Raw genomic sequence first — 15,883 nt, 5'->3', positions numbered from 1 at the left:
ACACACACACACAGACAACATCCTCACTCACACCCTTTCCTAGAAAAAAAAGTCACAGAACAACAAGAAGGTTCATAAATTAGGTTGCAGATCCTAAAATGGGTTACCAGATCCTTTGCTTGTGTCTCCAAAACTCCCTTTCTTCCATGTCCGCCCACGTGAGCATGGCCAATGAGGTATATAGGACGTTAACACTTTTGGGCGTACGCACGACAGAAGAAAGTGCATCGTTGGGAGACCACCCACAGGAATGGGTTGAATCCGTGTGATTTTCTTCTCCCCCCCACCCCCACCCTTTCCCGATAAAAAGGCACAATCACATTTAATTATTCTTATTATTATTGCTTTGGCATGGTCATGAATTCGTTCATGTTCAAGTCCCAGCAGCAGTGATCCTTTTCCCTTGATGATCTCAAGTACCACAAACGCTAGAAGGTTCATCATGTGACAAGAAAGATTCCATGGGCAGCAAAAAAAGAAAATAAAAAAGTGGGGTTAGGGAGGCACAGTGGTTGAATCATACGTCAAGCACCATGTCGTACTGTTGTTCCTTCTTCCTCCTTCCACATTTGGTGATGAGGACCAAGTACAAAGTCAAGAGCATCACCCAATAGCAGGCGTAAAGTATCGTACCAATGATTAGCACGGTCTGTTTCGATTCAGTGAATGGCTTTTTGGATTCCTTGTATACCGTGAAAATGACACCGCCCAAGAGGATTGTAAACCAAATGGAGACTGGGATGAGTCCTATGAAGTTGACCACGATGGTTTTCCGGCCCGACGTGCCCCACCCTGCTTTGTTTATCGTGGCTATGGCAAACATCTTTGCCGGCAGTAAACTGGACATGTACAACACTGAGTAGAGAGACATAAAAACCATGACAATGTTCCCTCTAAGGCAGCTGGCAAAGGAAGACTTGATAAGGCCCACCAGCTGGACTGTCAACAAGAAAAGGAGGATGTTCCACAGCTTCCCCCGGTAGAAAAGCTGGATGACAGTGGCAATGAGGAAGAACGGGAAGAAGCCGGTGATGACAGCCTCGTAAGTCATCCACAAGTGATGCTTGTGGAACCACATTGCGTTGTATAGCCACTCTCGGAAGTAGGACTTGCTCCAGCGGGTCTGTTGGTTCAACCACCTGAGATATTCTATGGGTGTTTCGGTAAGGCACTTGGACCGAGCCGTGTATTTCGTTGCATAGCCAAGGCTCAGGACTCGGTTGGTGAGATGCCGGTCGTCTCCAAAGCTGCACTGAGATCCCATGAATTCTTGATTGTACCAGTCTTCCACGAATTCGTGGAGTAAGGCATTCCTGTACATCCCTAAGGGCCCGCTGATGCACTGCACACAGCCAAAGTAGGACTGGCAGGCCCTCTCGATGTTAAATGCCATCCAGTATCTAACGCTGCTGAGAAAGGAGATCCACGAGTCGTACTTGTTCAAAATCTGCAAGCAGCAACAATGGAAAGCAAGTTTTATAACAAGAAAAAGAATATGCAACTGTGTTTTTTTAAAAAAAACCAAACCCATAAAGTATATGTCATAAAATACTGCCATTCACATTTTCATTTTTTCATAGTATTAATCATAAAGTAATAAGAATAAAAATGTGCACCCACCACTGAGACCATTCCATTGTAACTATCCAACCTCCCAAAGTTTCAACACCTCTTGCGATGGTTTAACAGTACAAATTCTACAAACACCCTCCATATCTTCTCAAAATAATTTCTCCTGCATATCTCCCCTGTCTTACCTTAATGGCACATGTTAATTTATCATTAATAGCTATATCCCACACCTCTTTATACCAATCTTCCATTTTACATTCTGCTTACCCCTTCTACTTCCTAGCTATAATAATGTGTGCAGCTGTCAATAAATTTATGGGCAAGTTCTTCATAGCCTGTGAACCTTCCACCCCATCGTAAACTGATAATAATGCTACCTCTGGACTTTTGGTCAGCTTTAACCCAGTGATTTCTGTTATCTCCTTAAACACCCTTTTCCATTTTTTTTTTAAAAAAAACATATTTACACCCCCACCACATGTGAACATAATTCCCTGTTCAACTCCAACACCGAATAATATTCCTTGTTTATTTGATTTAATCTGACTGGTGTTAAATACCATCTCCAAATTAATTTATAATGATTTTCTTTTATTATTACATTATTTTTAATATTCTGATATGTTATTTCTTACTCCCTTCCACCCATGTTTTCATAGAATCACAGAATCCTGTAATGCAAGAATAATGTACTTTGTGTTGGCGTTCTCTCACACACAATACCGATGTTACTGATAGTTTGTGGAAGTGATTTTCAAACTGTGCAGATCAGCACCATGCATTCAACAGCACATCCGACACACATTTAAAGCACACAGTTGCCCCCAAAGAATCCTGGGAGCTGCAGTTACCCCCTCACACAGAGCTACAAATTCCCAGCATCCTTAACAGACTACAGTTCCCAGGATTCCTTGGGGGAACCTGTGCCCTTTCAATGAGTGTTGGGTGTGCTTCAAATGGACAGTGTGGCTCCGCCTTATGTGATACGAGAAGACCTGGAATTGCTCATGCCTAATCTTGGGGTTTCTCCTACTTCCAGCATCCTTCCCTCTCATCTAGACCCCAGTTTTGAACAAATACTTCAGTGGACATAGAATGGAACATTTGCAAGAGACCCTAATGGCAGAAAGAAGACAGACATACATTTCATTTCCAAGTTCAGAGTCTGCAAAGCCAACTAAGTTCCCCAGACCAAAGTACTCTGGTTTCTGTATATTTCTAGACTCCGGCTTTTTCCAAGGTCTTGTTTATATTGTTTTTGGCGACCTGCAAATCCACTTTGACTGCACAACTTTACTTTGATCTGCACACGGGGCGGGCCGACGCAATCCCCACGCAATCCCCAAGAGAGATGAGTGGCTCAGGCATGCTGCAGGCCAGGCCTCGTGGTAAGTGCCGCCCTCCGCGATGTGCCATGTTGTCACCCCCTCAGGGATTATACCTGGGGCGGGCCGCACCCTTCCTACGCCCCTGCTCATTAATACGAAGCACAGTCAGACCAGCAGCTCACTCCATCCTGATCACCCTTCTCTGTCTTATGCTCTTTCCTAATCATGTTATTTTACCCCTATATAATTAGAATCTGAACCTTGCCCTACGAGCAAATAAGTCTCCTGAAATGCAATGACTGATTCCAAGAGTCAAAGCTTCATGTGGACTGTATTGTGTCAGAATTAGGCTTGGCGGCACTGTAATCGGGCACACTCTACTATCTTGTCTCATTCGGTGTTTTGTGCCCCAGATCCTTTACATTGGGGTCCATTTTATCTATACAGGCCCCACACAGGCTTTTCAGATTAGCAAAAAAGCTCAGTTATCCAACCCCCAAACCATCGCAAGGCAGGGAAGGATAGGGATGCGGCCCAATCGCCTTCTAAATCCGGCCCGCAGATGGTCCAGGAATCAGCATGTTTTCACGTGAGTAGAATGTGTCCTTTTATTTAAAATGCATCTGTGAGTTATTTGTGGGGCATAGGAATTCATTCACCCCCCCCAAAAAAAATAGTTCGGCCCCCACAAGGTTTGAGGGACAGTGGACCGGCCCCCTGCTGAAAAGGTTTGCTGGCCCGTGTTCTATTATGTTTTTAGATATGTTGGAAGCCACCCAGTGTGACTGGGGCAACCCAATCAGGTGTGTGGGGTATAAATGCTAAACTAATAATAATAAATATTATTACCATTTCCTACTCGGAATGAAATAGCAAACATATTGTAAATGCATGAACTGCGGCATAACATAGGAATGTCTTCTGTGGAAAGTTCATGGATCTATATTCCCAAATCCAGCCTAGATATCCAGTGGCTTCTGGATCTAAGGGTGCACTATAGAAGAAATGTTCACAATGCACATAAAATTATGCATGTTACTTCCTGCGTGACTATCAATCTTCACTTGCAAAATCAAGGGAGCATAAAGAGGTGGTCCTAAATTCACAGTCTTTGATGCGGAGTTTGAAAATTGCTATATTCACCTGCACATCTCCCCCAACGCCTCCAACCATTGGATCTTCTTCTAAAACCTTGACCATTTCCACTGATGAAGCTGGATCAAGCATTGTATCAGAGTCGCAAACCTGTCCACGAGAAAAAATAAGTAAATGCGGAATTAATCAAGGAACCAGAGTCGGCACTGCCGAAAACTATGTGTTTCACAAACGGTGCGTTTTGAAACAAATCCTATCAAGTGAATCACAGGTTGTGGGACCTACATTGGCGAAGCTTAGCAACACTTACACAACTCGAAAAAGGGTCACACATTCACATAAGGGGATGATGCCTTTGGCAGATTTCAATTTTTAACTGCATATTTCAGCTATGCACTTTTTCACATTGTAAGGCTTAAAGAATCTCTTTGTTTCCTCACATCTGACTCCGCTCGCTCTAAAACACTTCCCAGTGGAATCTGCAGTGTTTCTCCTTTTAAACCCTATTTGTGTCAGGCTAGCAGGCATATCCTTTAAATGTAACAGCAGTTGTGTGAGTACTGTGGCTATAAAGAAACGTCTGTTCTCAGAACCAGAGGTATTTATTTTATTCACACATTGGATCAACTTCTTTGAACAAGGACCATGTTCATGAGATGGGGCATGGAGAAGTGTGGGGGGGGGGAATTTGCGGGTGTTCTGCACTTTTACTGATCCCATTTGACAGAAGGAAACCGGATGCATTTGGTGCCCCCAGTTCAAAAGTTTCCCGCTGTCCTAAGGGGGGAATGAATGATGAGTGAGCCTACAGATGCTTATAAAAATTGGCAGAGGATCTGGGAAGAAATACGATAGCCCCCTTTTTCCCCCCACTCACAGAAGGTTTAGCCATTCATGTATATATGATTCCAGAAGCTGATTCTGCCAACCAGATCTCTTTGAACCTGCATTTCATGGAGCTCTCTCATTCACAACACGCCTATAGAACTGTTTCTCATAATCGCTCACTCGCGTTTTGTAGCATTTAATGTTCTCTGCTTGTTGTTATTATGCTCTTGTATTGTTTTAAAGGATATTCTGATCTCATTTCTAGCATGTTTGAAATGTTCTGCAGATATGGCTTTCTTCTCCTTTGAAGAGAGTTGTTGAGTAAAATGATCATGGCAGCGGATGCTCACTAAGGGCAGAAGACAGAGCAGAACCGGCCCAACCATGAGGCTGGGTGAGGTGGCTGCCTCAGGTGGCACCCCACAAGGGGCATCATCCCCATTCCGATGCCCAGTTTTGCTGCTGGTCTAGACTCATAGAATTGTAGAGTTGGAAAGTACCCCAAGGGCCATCTAGTTCAACCCCCTGCATTGCAGAAATCTCAAGGCGCCCACATCCTCCCAGGGGAGACTGTTCCCAGGGCCGGTGCGTCCATTAAGGCGAACTAGGCAGTTGCCTAGGGCGCCAAAATGGAGGGGGCGCTGGCACGATGGGGAGCGCTGCTGGCTTCACAGGACCCGCTCTGCCGTGCGGCCGCTGTGCCCCGACGCCACCTACCTGCGTCCAGGGCGGGCAGCAGCAGCGGTGCCAGTGCAGCCCAGGTGTGTCCGGAGCGCCGAGGGCAGCAGCGTGTGGAGGACACGTGGGGTGAGAGCAGCCCCTTCCCGCGCGCACCAGAGCCGGGCCTTCGGCTCCAGGCGCCGTCACCGCGCTCTACTTCTCGGGCAGGCGGGAGCAGCTGCTGTTGCACCTGGGCGTCCGTGGCTGAAGCCCGAGGGCAGCAACCCAGCCGCCAACGTCACAGGTAAGGGGGTGAAGGCTGAGCCAGACCTGCAGGGAGGAGGCAGATGCCGGGGGGCACCAGAAGGTGATCTCGCCTAGGGCGCAAAAAACCCTAGCACCGGCCCTGACTGTTCCACTGTCGTAACAGCTCTTACAGTCAGAAAGTTATTCCTAATGTTTAGTCAGAATCTCCTTTATTGTAACTTGAAACCATTGGTTCGAGTCCTACCCTCCGGAGAAGGAGAAAACAAGCTTGTTCTCTCCTTCCATGTGATGCTGAATGAATTTTCATGAGGATTGCTTTTAAAATGCAAATCGCTGCAGAAATCTGGAAATCATATTGGAAAAACGGGCAACAGAGAGAATTGAAATTGAAAGTTCCTTCCACCCACTAATTGTTGCAAATGTTTCTATTCTAACCCTTCCTCTAATGAGCTCCGGGGAACATTCACTTGGGTCTGTCCTTCCTCCCCAGTTATCCTCAAAACAACCCTGTTGGGCTGAGCAGTCATGACTGTTCCATGGTCACATAGTGAACTTTGCAGTTACAAGCTGGAATTCAAACCCAGTCCTTTTATCAGCAACTTCACCAGGAGCAGGTCATGGTGAATCTGATAGGTCAAGGGACAGAGCCAAGGGTGGTGCTAACAGGTTATAGGGGAGCCTGCTATAAAAAGAGAGTGTTTATTAATATTTCTGACTCCTATTCATTAGTTTCCCAGTTAGACCACTAGATTACTGGGTGGCAAACAGTTCTATTCATGGCTGGCATGAAAGGCATGAATACTAATATATGAATGTAAATACACCTTTCCCATTCACTAGATCTACAAATTTGTACCCTCCTCTTTCAGAAGTGTGTGGGGGGGAATTACAGTCATTTGCCATGGGCTTAGAGATGATTAGAGGTGCTTTTTTGTCCATTTGGCAACAAGAACAGCCTTCAAAATGCTGATAAGGGGAAGAACTAGCACCAGTTAGGGCACCACAATGTGGAGATTCTGCTTTGCCTTGGACATTAACCAGCAAGCTCTGGAAGCATTGAGTAGCCATATTCCCTGATATTTATGATAACTCTCGCTTATTTGAAAGAGCTAATGTAGTGCCATAGGACCTGGAAGACCAGAGTTCAAATCCCTATTTTGCAATGGAGCTAGGAACAGGGGGTGGGGGGAATCTGTCAATTTTGGTTTTTGTGGGTGTGTCCCCCCATTTTTTTCAGTCTTAAGTTTGGTTCTCCCCATTTCAAAATCAGTTTACATTTTTAAAAAATCCTCATGAAAATTTGTAAGCCTTTTAGTGCAAATTTCTCCTGATAAGCACAGTTTTTGTGTGCCCTTCTCATATGCACATTTTCACAAAGTCATTGTCCCCAATAGAATGCATGTTTCCATGCTGTTTTCACTAACATACAATTTATATCCACACTTTAATCTAGAATATGCATTGTTGTACAAATTACTTGGTGGGAGGACTGCATTGCAAAATTCAGAGTGGTGTGAATTACAGAGGACAGCTGTGTTTCAGTCCGTGTACTGTTACACAATGTGCAATTTAAGTAAGTTCACCTTTAAATGAGAACCGAATTAAATATCCCCTCCCCCCAAAGAAAATCCCTACCTTGGGCTATTCACATACTCTCAGCCCAACCTCCTGTGAGGATGCTATGGAGAGTGGAAGAACCATATCTGCCACCTGAGGCTAGAAATGAAATTATTAATAGTGAAGCAAAACATTAAAAAGCCCTCTTCGTTTTGTTGCTTTAAAAAAAAATCCCAACACTTCTTAAAATCTCTCCCCCCCCCCCCACTTTGCCAGATGTATTGCTGGGATCCGAGGCCATGATTCATTCTGTGAGAAACTCCCAGGCACTCTTTTTGCAAACAGATGCTCTTGCTGCTCAGAAGGAGCATCTCAAAGGATTGGCAGAGTCCGCGAAAATGGAGAGATTTTAAAGCCCTATAAAAACTTGTTAAGAAGCAGGGAGAAGGCAGCAGTGGGTGGGGGGGGAGGAGGAGGGGAGCTTAGAAATACAAACAGGAGAGATCGCTCAGCCAAAGAGTGTTGGCTTCATCGTTTACAGCTGCATTACCTCACTCAAGGCAAAAGCTTGGCCTTTAAAACCTCAGTGACACCGTTCACTTAAAAATGAATTAGGCAGCACCCACCCACCCCCTTTGCAAAGTACAAGCTGCAGGCAAGGATTATTTGCCAGCTGTGCTGCATCTAACATAGACATCGCCCCCCCCCCCCTCCTTGCTAGGCCTGGTAAAATGGAAGGGGCAAAAAGCTTACACACAAAGAACTTCTTCTAACTCACGCAGGCTACTTGTATTTATAATTGCCGTTGAGCTTTAGGGAGGAATACATGGGCCTGGGTTGCCCCCATTTTATCCTTTCAAAAAGGTAGACTGGGGCCAAGAGACAGAGAGAGGGGAGGGAGGGAGGGAGGGAAGGAGAAAGAAGAGTGTCCCAAAAGGCCACATTCACGCCATATGTTTAAAGTACCACGATACCCCTTTAAACCTTAAACAGTCATGGTTTCCCCCAAATAATTATGGGAGCTCCTTGTTGTGGGTGTTGAGAGCTGTTAAGAGGCCTCTACTCCCCTCACATTGAGCCACAGTTTCCCCTGATTGTTAAACCCCTCTGAGAACTGTAGTTCTGCGAGGGGAATAAGCCTCTCCCAACATCTCTCAGCACCCGAAACCAACTACGGCTTCTTTGAGGGAAGCCATGAGCGTTTACTAAGGTCTATCAAAGTTTTACATGGGCAGTGGTACCTTGGTTTATGAACTTATCCGTTCCAGAAGTCCATTCTTAAATCAAAGTGTTCCAAAATCAAGGTGCGCTTTCCCATAGCAGCAGGGGACTCAATTTAGGAATGGAACACACTCAACAGGAAGTGGGACATGTTCTGCTTCCAAGACAAAGTTCACAAACCAAAACACCTACTTCTGGATTTGCAGCGTTCTTAATCCAAGTTGTTCATAAACTAAGGTACCAATGTATGGTGTAAATGCTGGCCCCCAGTGAGCTTCAGGGCTGAGTGAGGATTCAAAAGCTGATCTCTGCTACCAAAGTTCAGGGCTCTTCACTGTGGAGGAATGCAGATAGGCAGGCCCTGGCATGAGGCATTTGAGGCACAAAGACACTGCGCCACAGTCTTGACACTAAATTGGGTGTTCAAGGGACTGGGGTGAATTCTGTGCGGCAGGTGACTCTCAGACCCTAATGACTGTGGTAGGGGCCACTGGAGGCTGCTCCATAACCCCAATGGGGCAGTGCCAAAAAAACCCTCAACCTACCCCCACCTATCCACCTCCTCATTTACAACCAGCCACAAGGTGGGGTCTGCCGGTCATTGGCTCTGGTTTCCCATATTGTAGTCTCCTTGCCTTGTGCCTCCCCAGCCCCACTGGGCACCAGTCACCACTGGGAGGGGCACCCAGGACCCAGCCAATGGTACAGATGCTAGTCTTCCTCCCCTGGAATAGAGGGGTATAGGGTATAGAGGACCGCTTGAAGGAGCTGGGTATGTTTAGCCTGGGAAAGAGGAGACTGAGAGGAGATATGATAAAGATAAAGGTAAAGGGACCCCTGACCATTAGGTCCAGTCGCAGACGACTCTGGGGTTGCGGCGCTCATCTTGCGTTATTGGCCAAGGGAGCCGGCATACAGCTTCCGGGACATGTGGCCAGCATGACTAAGCTGCTTCTGGCGAACCAGAGCAGTGAACGGAAACACCGTTTACCTTCCTGCTGGAGCAGTACCTATTTATTTACTTGCGCTTTGACATGCTTTCGAACTGCTAGGTGGGCAGGAGCTGGGACCGAACGGGAGCTCACCCCATCACGGGGATTCGAACCGCCTTCTAATCGGCAAGCCCTAGGCTCAGTGGTTTAGACCACAGCACCACCCTAGGAGATATGATAGCCATCTTCAAATATCTCAAGGGCTGTGACATGGAAGACGGAGCATGTCTGTTTCCTCCTGCTCTTGAGGGTAGGACTCGAACCAATGGCTTCAAGTTACAAGAAAGGAGATTCCGACTAAACATTCGTTAAAAGTTTTCTGACAGTAAGAGCTGTTAAAGGAACAGACTCCCACAAGAAGCCATGGACTCTCCTTCCTTGGAGACTTTTAAACAGAGATTGGGTGGTCATCTGTCATGGATGCTTTAGCTGAGATTCCTGCATGGCAGGGGGTTGGGCTAGATAACCATTGGGTCCCTTCGAGCTCTAAGGTTCTATGACCTATCTAAGAGAGACCTTATTTGCAAGCAGCAGCAGCACTAATGATGCTTTCAACAATTTGTAGATATAAATGAAGACAGGTGTGTTTTTTTAACACCATTTAAGGAACTGACTTAGTTAAAAAACACAGTGAGGCAATTTCAATCCCATTGGACTGGGTACCCATTATATTTTTTGCTTAAAAGCAACTGAGGCAGAAAAAGATCGCCAGAGATAGGGGGTTGGTCAACCCCTTCATAGGAACATAGGGTACTCTTGTACAGTCAGGTTATGGGACCATCTCATCTACTATCATCTAAGCTTGCTGCCACTGTAACACCTCCATAGGAGTCAATTCCAGTGGGCCAAGGGTGTCCTGGCACTCACAATAATATAACTGTGGGGGGGAGGCAAATACCCACAAAGTCAATGAGAAAAAGCCGGCAGGTGGCAGCGGTGCTGCCTTAGAAGCAGTTCAGCTCCACTCTCTTCAGCCATCCAGTGAGGCACCCTTTTCCGGGAGTAGGGCTCAGATGCGGAGATAGAGTCTCTCTGCCTCCAAGTCTGAGCCCCTCCCTATGGAAAAGGGTGCCTTGCTGGCTGTGAGGAGGCATGTGAGTGTGATGTCACACCCACAATCCTGTGGGCAAGATTCCCCCCCCCCATCACCTCTGCTTCACACAGATGTCTCCTCCCTGGAGCTTCTGGGGTTGAACCTAGGACTTTCTGCACAGAATGCATAACCTTTCCCACTCAGTCACAGCCTTTTGTCCCTTCCAGTGCCAAGGGCCTTCTGGCGGTTCCCTCGCTGCGAGAAGCCAAGTTACAGGGAACCAGGCAGAGGGCCTTCTCGGTAGTGGCACCCGCCCTGTGGAACGCTCTCCCACCAGATGTCCAAGAGAAAAACAACTACCAGACTTTTAGAAGACATCAAGGCAACCCTGTTTAGGGAAGCTTTTTACTGTTTGACGGACTATTGTATTTTAATATTTTGTTGGAAGCCACCCAGAGTGGCCGGGGAAACCCAGCCAGATGGGTGGAGTATAAATAATAAATTTATCATCATAGGTTTGGGGTACCTCTGGATGCAGCTACAAAGGAACAGTTGGGCACTTAAATTTGAAATCCAGAGTGTCCCTTTGTAAGTGGGACTTTTTGTTTCTGACTGGGAGCTCTGCTAGGATCAGCTGCATATCAGAGTTCCTTGTCGGGAATTCCCTAGTGTAGCTCTACCGCTTTCTCCCTTTGAAGGAATTGGCTTGAATTCAAGTACGTTCCTAGAAACAGAGCATTTCCCCTAATGATGTCAGCTAATAGATAGTGGGAGATCCCCTCTGAAACTGTTATGTGAGACAAGTAAATAGCAACCCATCCTCAAACTGCAATTCTCTTCTTCAGACCAACAGCAGGCTGTAACTGCTGTCTTTGCAGTCTTATAACCCTGATTCATTCACAAGCTGCTTCTGCTAGTAGCAATCATACAGGTTACCAGCAGTGGCCAGCAAGCTAGGACAGTGGTGCCTACCTGACCGCCTGTCACCTGCATCACCACAGTGTACCGGGAAGGCTGAGATGGCCGTGAGGTTGGCAGAATGCAAATGCACTTGGCAGCAGCACAGGTTGGCTCTGCCAGCGCCTTTGCACTGCGCTGGCCGAACCACCACATCTCCCTTCTCCTTCCCAGTGCACTGCAGCAACACAGGTGACAGAGCAGGTAAGTGCTACCACCCCACCAACTGCTGTTGCAGGTTATATAATTCAGCAAGTGATTAATCTACGGGTTTAGAAACAACTGCCAATAAACAGTTATGGGAAACAGAAGCATATGTAAACAGAGGCAACGAACCTATCCCTGCTTTTAAAAATATGGTTGGGGAAAGAGTATCATTCAGAGAAGAAATGTCTGCCACAATGTTTGTACCAATTCCAAACTAGTGGTGTTCCGGGGTCCAGGTAATCATAGATGGTGTTTCCTGCTTGGCAGGGGGTTGGACTGGATGACCCTTGTGGTATCTTCCAACTCTATGATTCTATGATTCTATAGATATCACTTGCAGGTTTTGGGGTGCTCCCCTTACCATATTCATTGCATACTGGACCATGAGTTAAGGTGCAGTATGCAATGAATATGATGAGGTAATCTCTTTGTGAGGTTAGGCATTGAGGTTAGGCATTGGGTAAGCCTTTTGTTTGGATGGAGGAGAGGTTGTAGCCTTTGCCTGCCCCTCCTCAGTAAGGGTATCCTGTTAAAGGGATCCAGGGGTGTGGATTTTGTCCGATTCTGTCGGACGTGGGCTAGGGCCATGTCACAACCCCAATGGGAACCCCTCGGGGTGCCCCTATTTGATGTAATTCATAGGGCTCCCCTGATTGGTGGTTTACTCTTAGATGGACCTCTTGCAGGCAAGCGGGAGTAGAGATATAGCCTGGCTTCACCCAATGCCTAAGCCAAACCGCTCACATCTGTACCCAATAAAGTTGTGGTCTATTTGAACCCATAAACGAAAATACTCGTGTCCATGTGTTTATTGTCCATTAGGGAACTGCGGGTCACAGGGCCTTGGCACGAAGGTGCCGCCCCCCCCCCAAAACCCTGGTGCATTGGTGTCTGAATTTGTTATGGTTTGTGAACGCTTCTAAGTTAAGCAACTGCGCAGCTCAGTGTCAGGTTCTGCCCATCCCCTTAGAACTGGCCCTGCACCAGCATGACATGTCAGTGTGTACTATCTGACCAGCCTTAACTATTTCAGAATAGCTTCTCAACAGCTCTGCTGTTTTCCAAAGGGAGAGTGAAAGGGGCGCTCTGTTCACTGAGGGACTAGGAGAGGCTACGCACTGCAACGTCCAGCACAAGATGTACAAGACCTGCTTTCTTTGGAGACGTGTTTTACTTGGCAGTGAAGAAGGGCTTTTTTCATACCTACCTGCACATAATCCACACTTCTCCCCAGTGCTTTGAATGCTGTGTACATCACTTCTCTTTTCCCGCCCCATTTTTGCATGATGCAGACACTTTTGTTGGACAGGACGAGTTGAGTGACGTGCTGCATGCTCTCCTTATGCGACTCTTCCGTCTCCTCGGGGCCTCTCTGGTGGAAGTTATTCCTCCAGACGTAAGTAGCAGACTTATCCCTGCCCATGATTTCGCTAAAAATGTCCATCATGTAAACGTCATCTTCAGAATTCCCATCAATGACCATAATCACCTTAATTCCAGGGTAGGTGAGCCTTTTCACGGAAAGTAAACATTTCCTTAAATAGTTGGGATCCTCCTGATAGGCAGCAATGCAAAGGGCAACAGTTTTGTTCAGCTTGATTGGCGTCTCAAGAGACCGTTTCATTTTCCTGTGTTCGAGGAAGGCAAACAGGCTTTGGATGATGAGGTGCGATGCCAGAATGGCACCGTAGAGTCCAAAGGAGAAGTAATAGTTGTCTGTTTGGATAAACTGGTAGCCAACAATGTAAGCAGCGGAGATCCCAAGCAGGAGGGACACCCCAAACAGCGTGGTTCCAAGTATTCTCAAGATACATAGAAACCTCTCGCAATGCATCTGCAATGGATCAAGACAGGTCATTGTTACTTAAGCATACTTCTGGATAAGACAGATGATCGGGTTAGTATCTGAAGAAGTGTGCATGCACACGAAAGCTCATACCAATGACAAACTTAGTAGGTCTCTAAGGTGCTACTGAATTTTGTTGTTGTTATTGTTTCGACTACGCCAGACCAACACGGCTACCTACCTGTAACTAGGGTTAGTTTAAGGCAAGGATAAGGAAACCTGTGGCAATGGTTGGACTCCAACTCCCTAGCTGATGTAGTCAATAGTCAGGGATGATGGGAGTTGGAGTAGCAGTGGACTGCATGGCAAGGTTACACCGCTTACCTGATCTTCCTCTGCCTGAGTTGCTGTTGTATTCTGGGATACGGGGGCAGTGAGGTTGGTGCAGTGCAAACAGGCAGACAGGAGCACTAGGTTGGCGCCACCTGTGCATTTGCACTGAACTCGCTACAACCTCTCCCCCTTCCCCTCTCCATCCTGGTATGCAGCCTCGACTCAACCACAGGGAGGTCAGGTAGCCTCAGCAACAACATCTGAAGGGCCACAAGTTCCCCACAGCTAGATAGCTTCTGGTGGTTCCCTCGCTACGAGAAGCCAAGTTACAGGGAACCAGGCAGAGGGCCTTCTCGGTAGTGGCACCCACCCTGTGGAATGCCCTCCCACCAGAGGTCAAAGAGAACAACAATTACCAGACCTTTAGAAGGCATATCAAGGCAGCCCTGTTTAGGGAAGCTTTTAATGTTTGATTTCTGTATTTTAATGTTTTGTTGGAAGCCGCCCAGAGTGGCTGGGGGAACCCGGCCAGATGGGCGGGGTATAAATAATAAATTATTATTATAGAGGGAAACAGGTTTATGACACCTAAGACACAGCTATAAGCTGCAAGTTATAGCATCCAAATTCTGATTGGGGGGGGGGAATATGTAGTATTGAAGAAACAGGGAGCAATAATGGTAGAATCATTGCAAACAATCATGTGCAATCTGGTTACACATAAAATCCTGGCACCTATTTATCTATCTTGGATACTGCATTAACAACGGAGCCAAATGAATCATGTTCTGAGCTTATAAAAAAACTACTTCTTCACCAGGAGAATGTACGGTAGTTCAAAATTCCCAAAGCGTTTCTATAGAATATCTTGAAAAATGTTAGGTTTTGAACTTGCTACTTAGTCCTGTCTGATACCTGTTGATTGGATCTTGTGCTACAAGCCCAGGCAATAATTACCAGATAAGCCATTGCTTTGTTATGGGCTCCATGGTGGGATGTGATGGTCTTCCATATGTTGGGCAGTGGCAACTCGGTATTTGCAACTGTGTGTGCCAGGGGAACATAGCAGGTCTCAGGTCCCTGCATGTCTACTTAAAATGCCTTGCAAATTACGAGCAAAAGCAGAAAAAATGCAAGTCACTGTCATTCACCCTTGATTCCCCCCAATTGATGTTCTGATCCTCTACAAATGCAAGGGCTGTAAATGACCTGGGTTTATTTGGATCAGCACCATGGTGCCCCACATCACATTGTTTTCTTAGGTCAACGTGACCTGGTTCATGTAGGGTACAACTAGAGGACAATTGAAAGCAGCTGCAGAGAAGACGCAAGCAAACTATATTTCTGGATGCAATTCTGCTTATCTCCTCTTTGAGACAGATGTGCATTAAGGGTCCTTTTTACAGCTGTATTTTATGTTGCACAGACCAAAATGCAAAACAAGAAAAACAAACTAGTGGATAATGCTCACTTAAGCAGGAAATTGCCTATTCCTACAAACTATGGTGTATTTTATCCCTTTCCCCATATGACTACACCTCTTATTTATGGACTTGAACCAGGATTGTCTACCTAGGAGATCCTTGAGCCCCTCAGGAATCAAGTTAGGAGATTGAACCAGGGACTGGCAGATCAAACATTTTGTCCAAGGAATAGAAATTGGCAGTGGCCGCAATCTAAACCCATTCAGTGGTGCCACACTGCATGGCTCAATTCTGGGGCGCTGTCCCTTTAAATTTTCTTTCCCATTTGGGATGTAACTCCTGGAGTCTCAGTGAGCTCTCCCTGGTCCTGCAGTACCAAGATGTAACATAACCAGCTGCTTCCAACTACCTCTAGTAGTTCTTAGAGAGTTGGAAGGGAATTCAAATGTCATCTAGTCCAACCCTTGCTGATGTAGGAACTCTGCTGCTAGGGCATCTCTAATAAGTGGCCATCCAGCTTCCAATGAAGGTTAGACCAGCACTATTTGAAGCAATCAGGTCCACTGTTGAACAGATTGTACCATCAGGAAGCTCCTCCTAATGTTTAGTCTAATAAATCCCTT

At 46.3% G+C, this 15,883-nt stretch overlaps 1 protein-coding gene across 1 annotated transcript in view; it reads right to left on the bottom strand.

The window, feature by feature from the left end:
* Positions 1-315: 315 nt before the first annotated feature.
* The window catches only part of HAS2 (hyaluronan synthase 2), a 38,268-nt gene continuing 22,700 nt past the window's right edge, over positions 316-15,883 (bottom strand). Inside the window, exons 2-4 of the mRNA XM_035126155.2 lie at positions 12,925-13,551; positions 4,044-4,145; positions 316-1,447 (exon numbers count right to left, since the gene is read on the bottom strand). Coding sequence (XP_034982046.2) covers positions 518-1,447; positions 4,044-4,145; positions 12,925-13,551 — 1,659 coding nt within the window. The 3' untranslated portion in view covers positions 316-517. The remainder of the gene's footprint in view (positions 1,448-4,043; positions 4,146-12,924; positions 13,552-15,883) is intronic.

Source organism: Zootoca vivipara, chromosome 8 (genome assembly GCF_963506605.1).
Source record: "Zootoca vivipara chromosome 8, rZooViv1.1, whole genome shotgun sequence".
NCBI classification, from domain to species: domain Eukaryota; kingdom Metazoa; phylum Chordata; class Lepidosauria; order Squamata; family Lacertidae; genus Zootoca; species Zootoca vivipara.
This window is presented reverse-complemented; position numbering and strand designations above follow the sequence as displayed.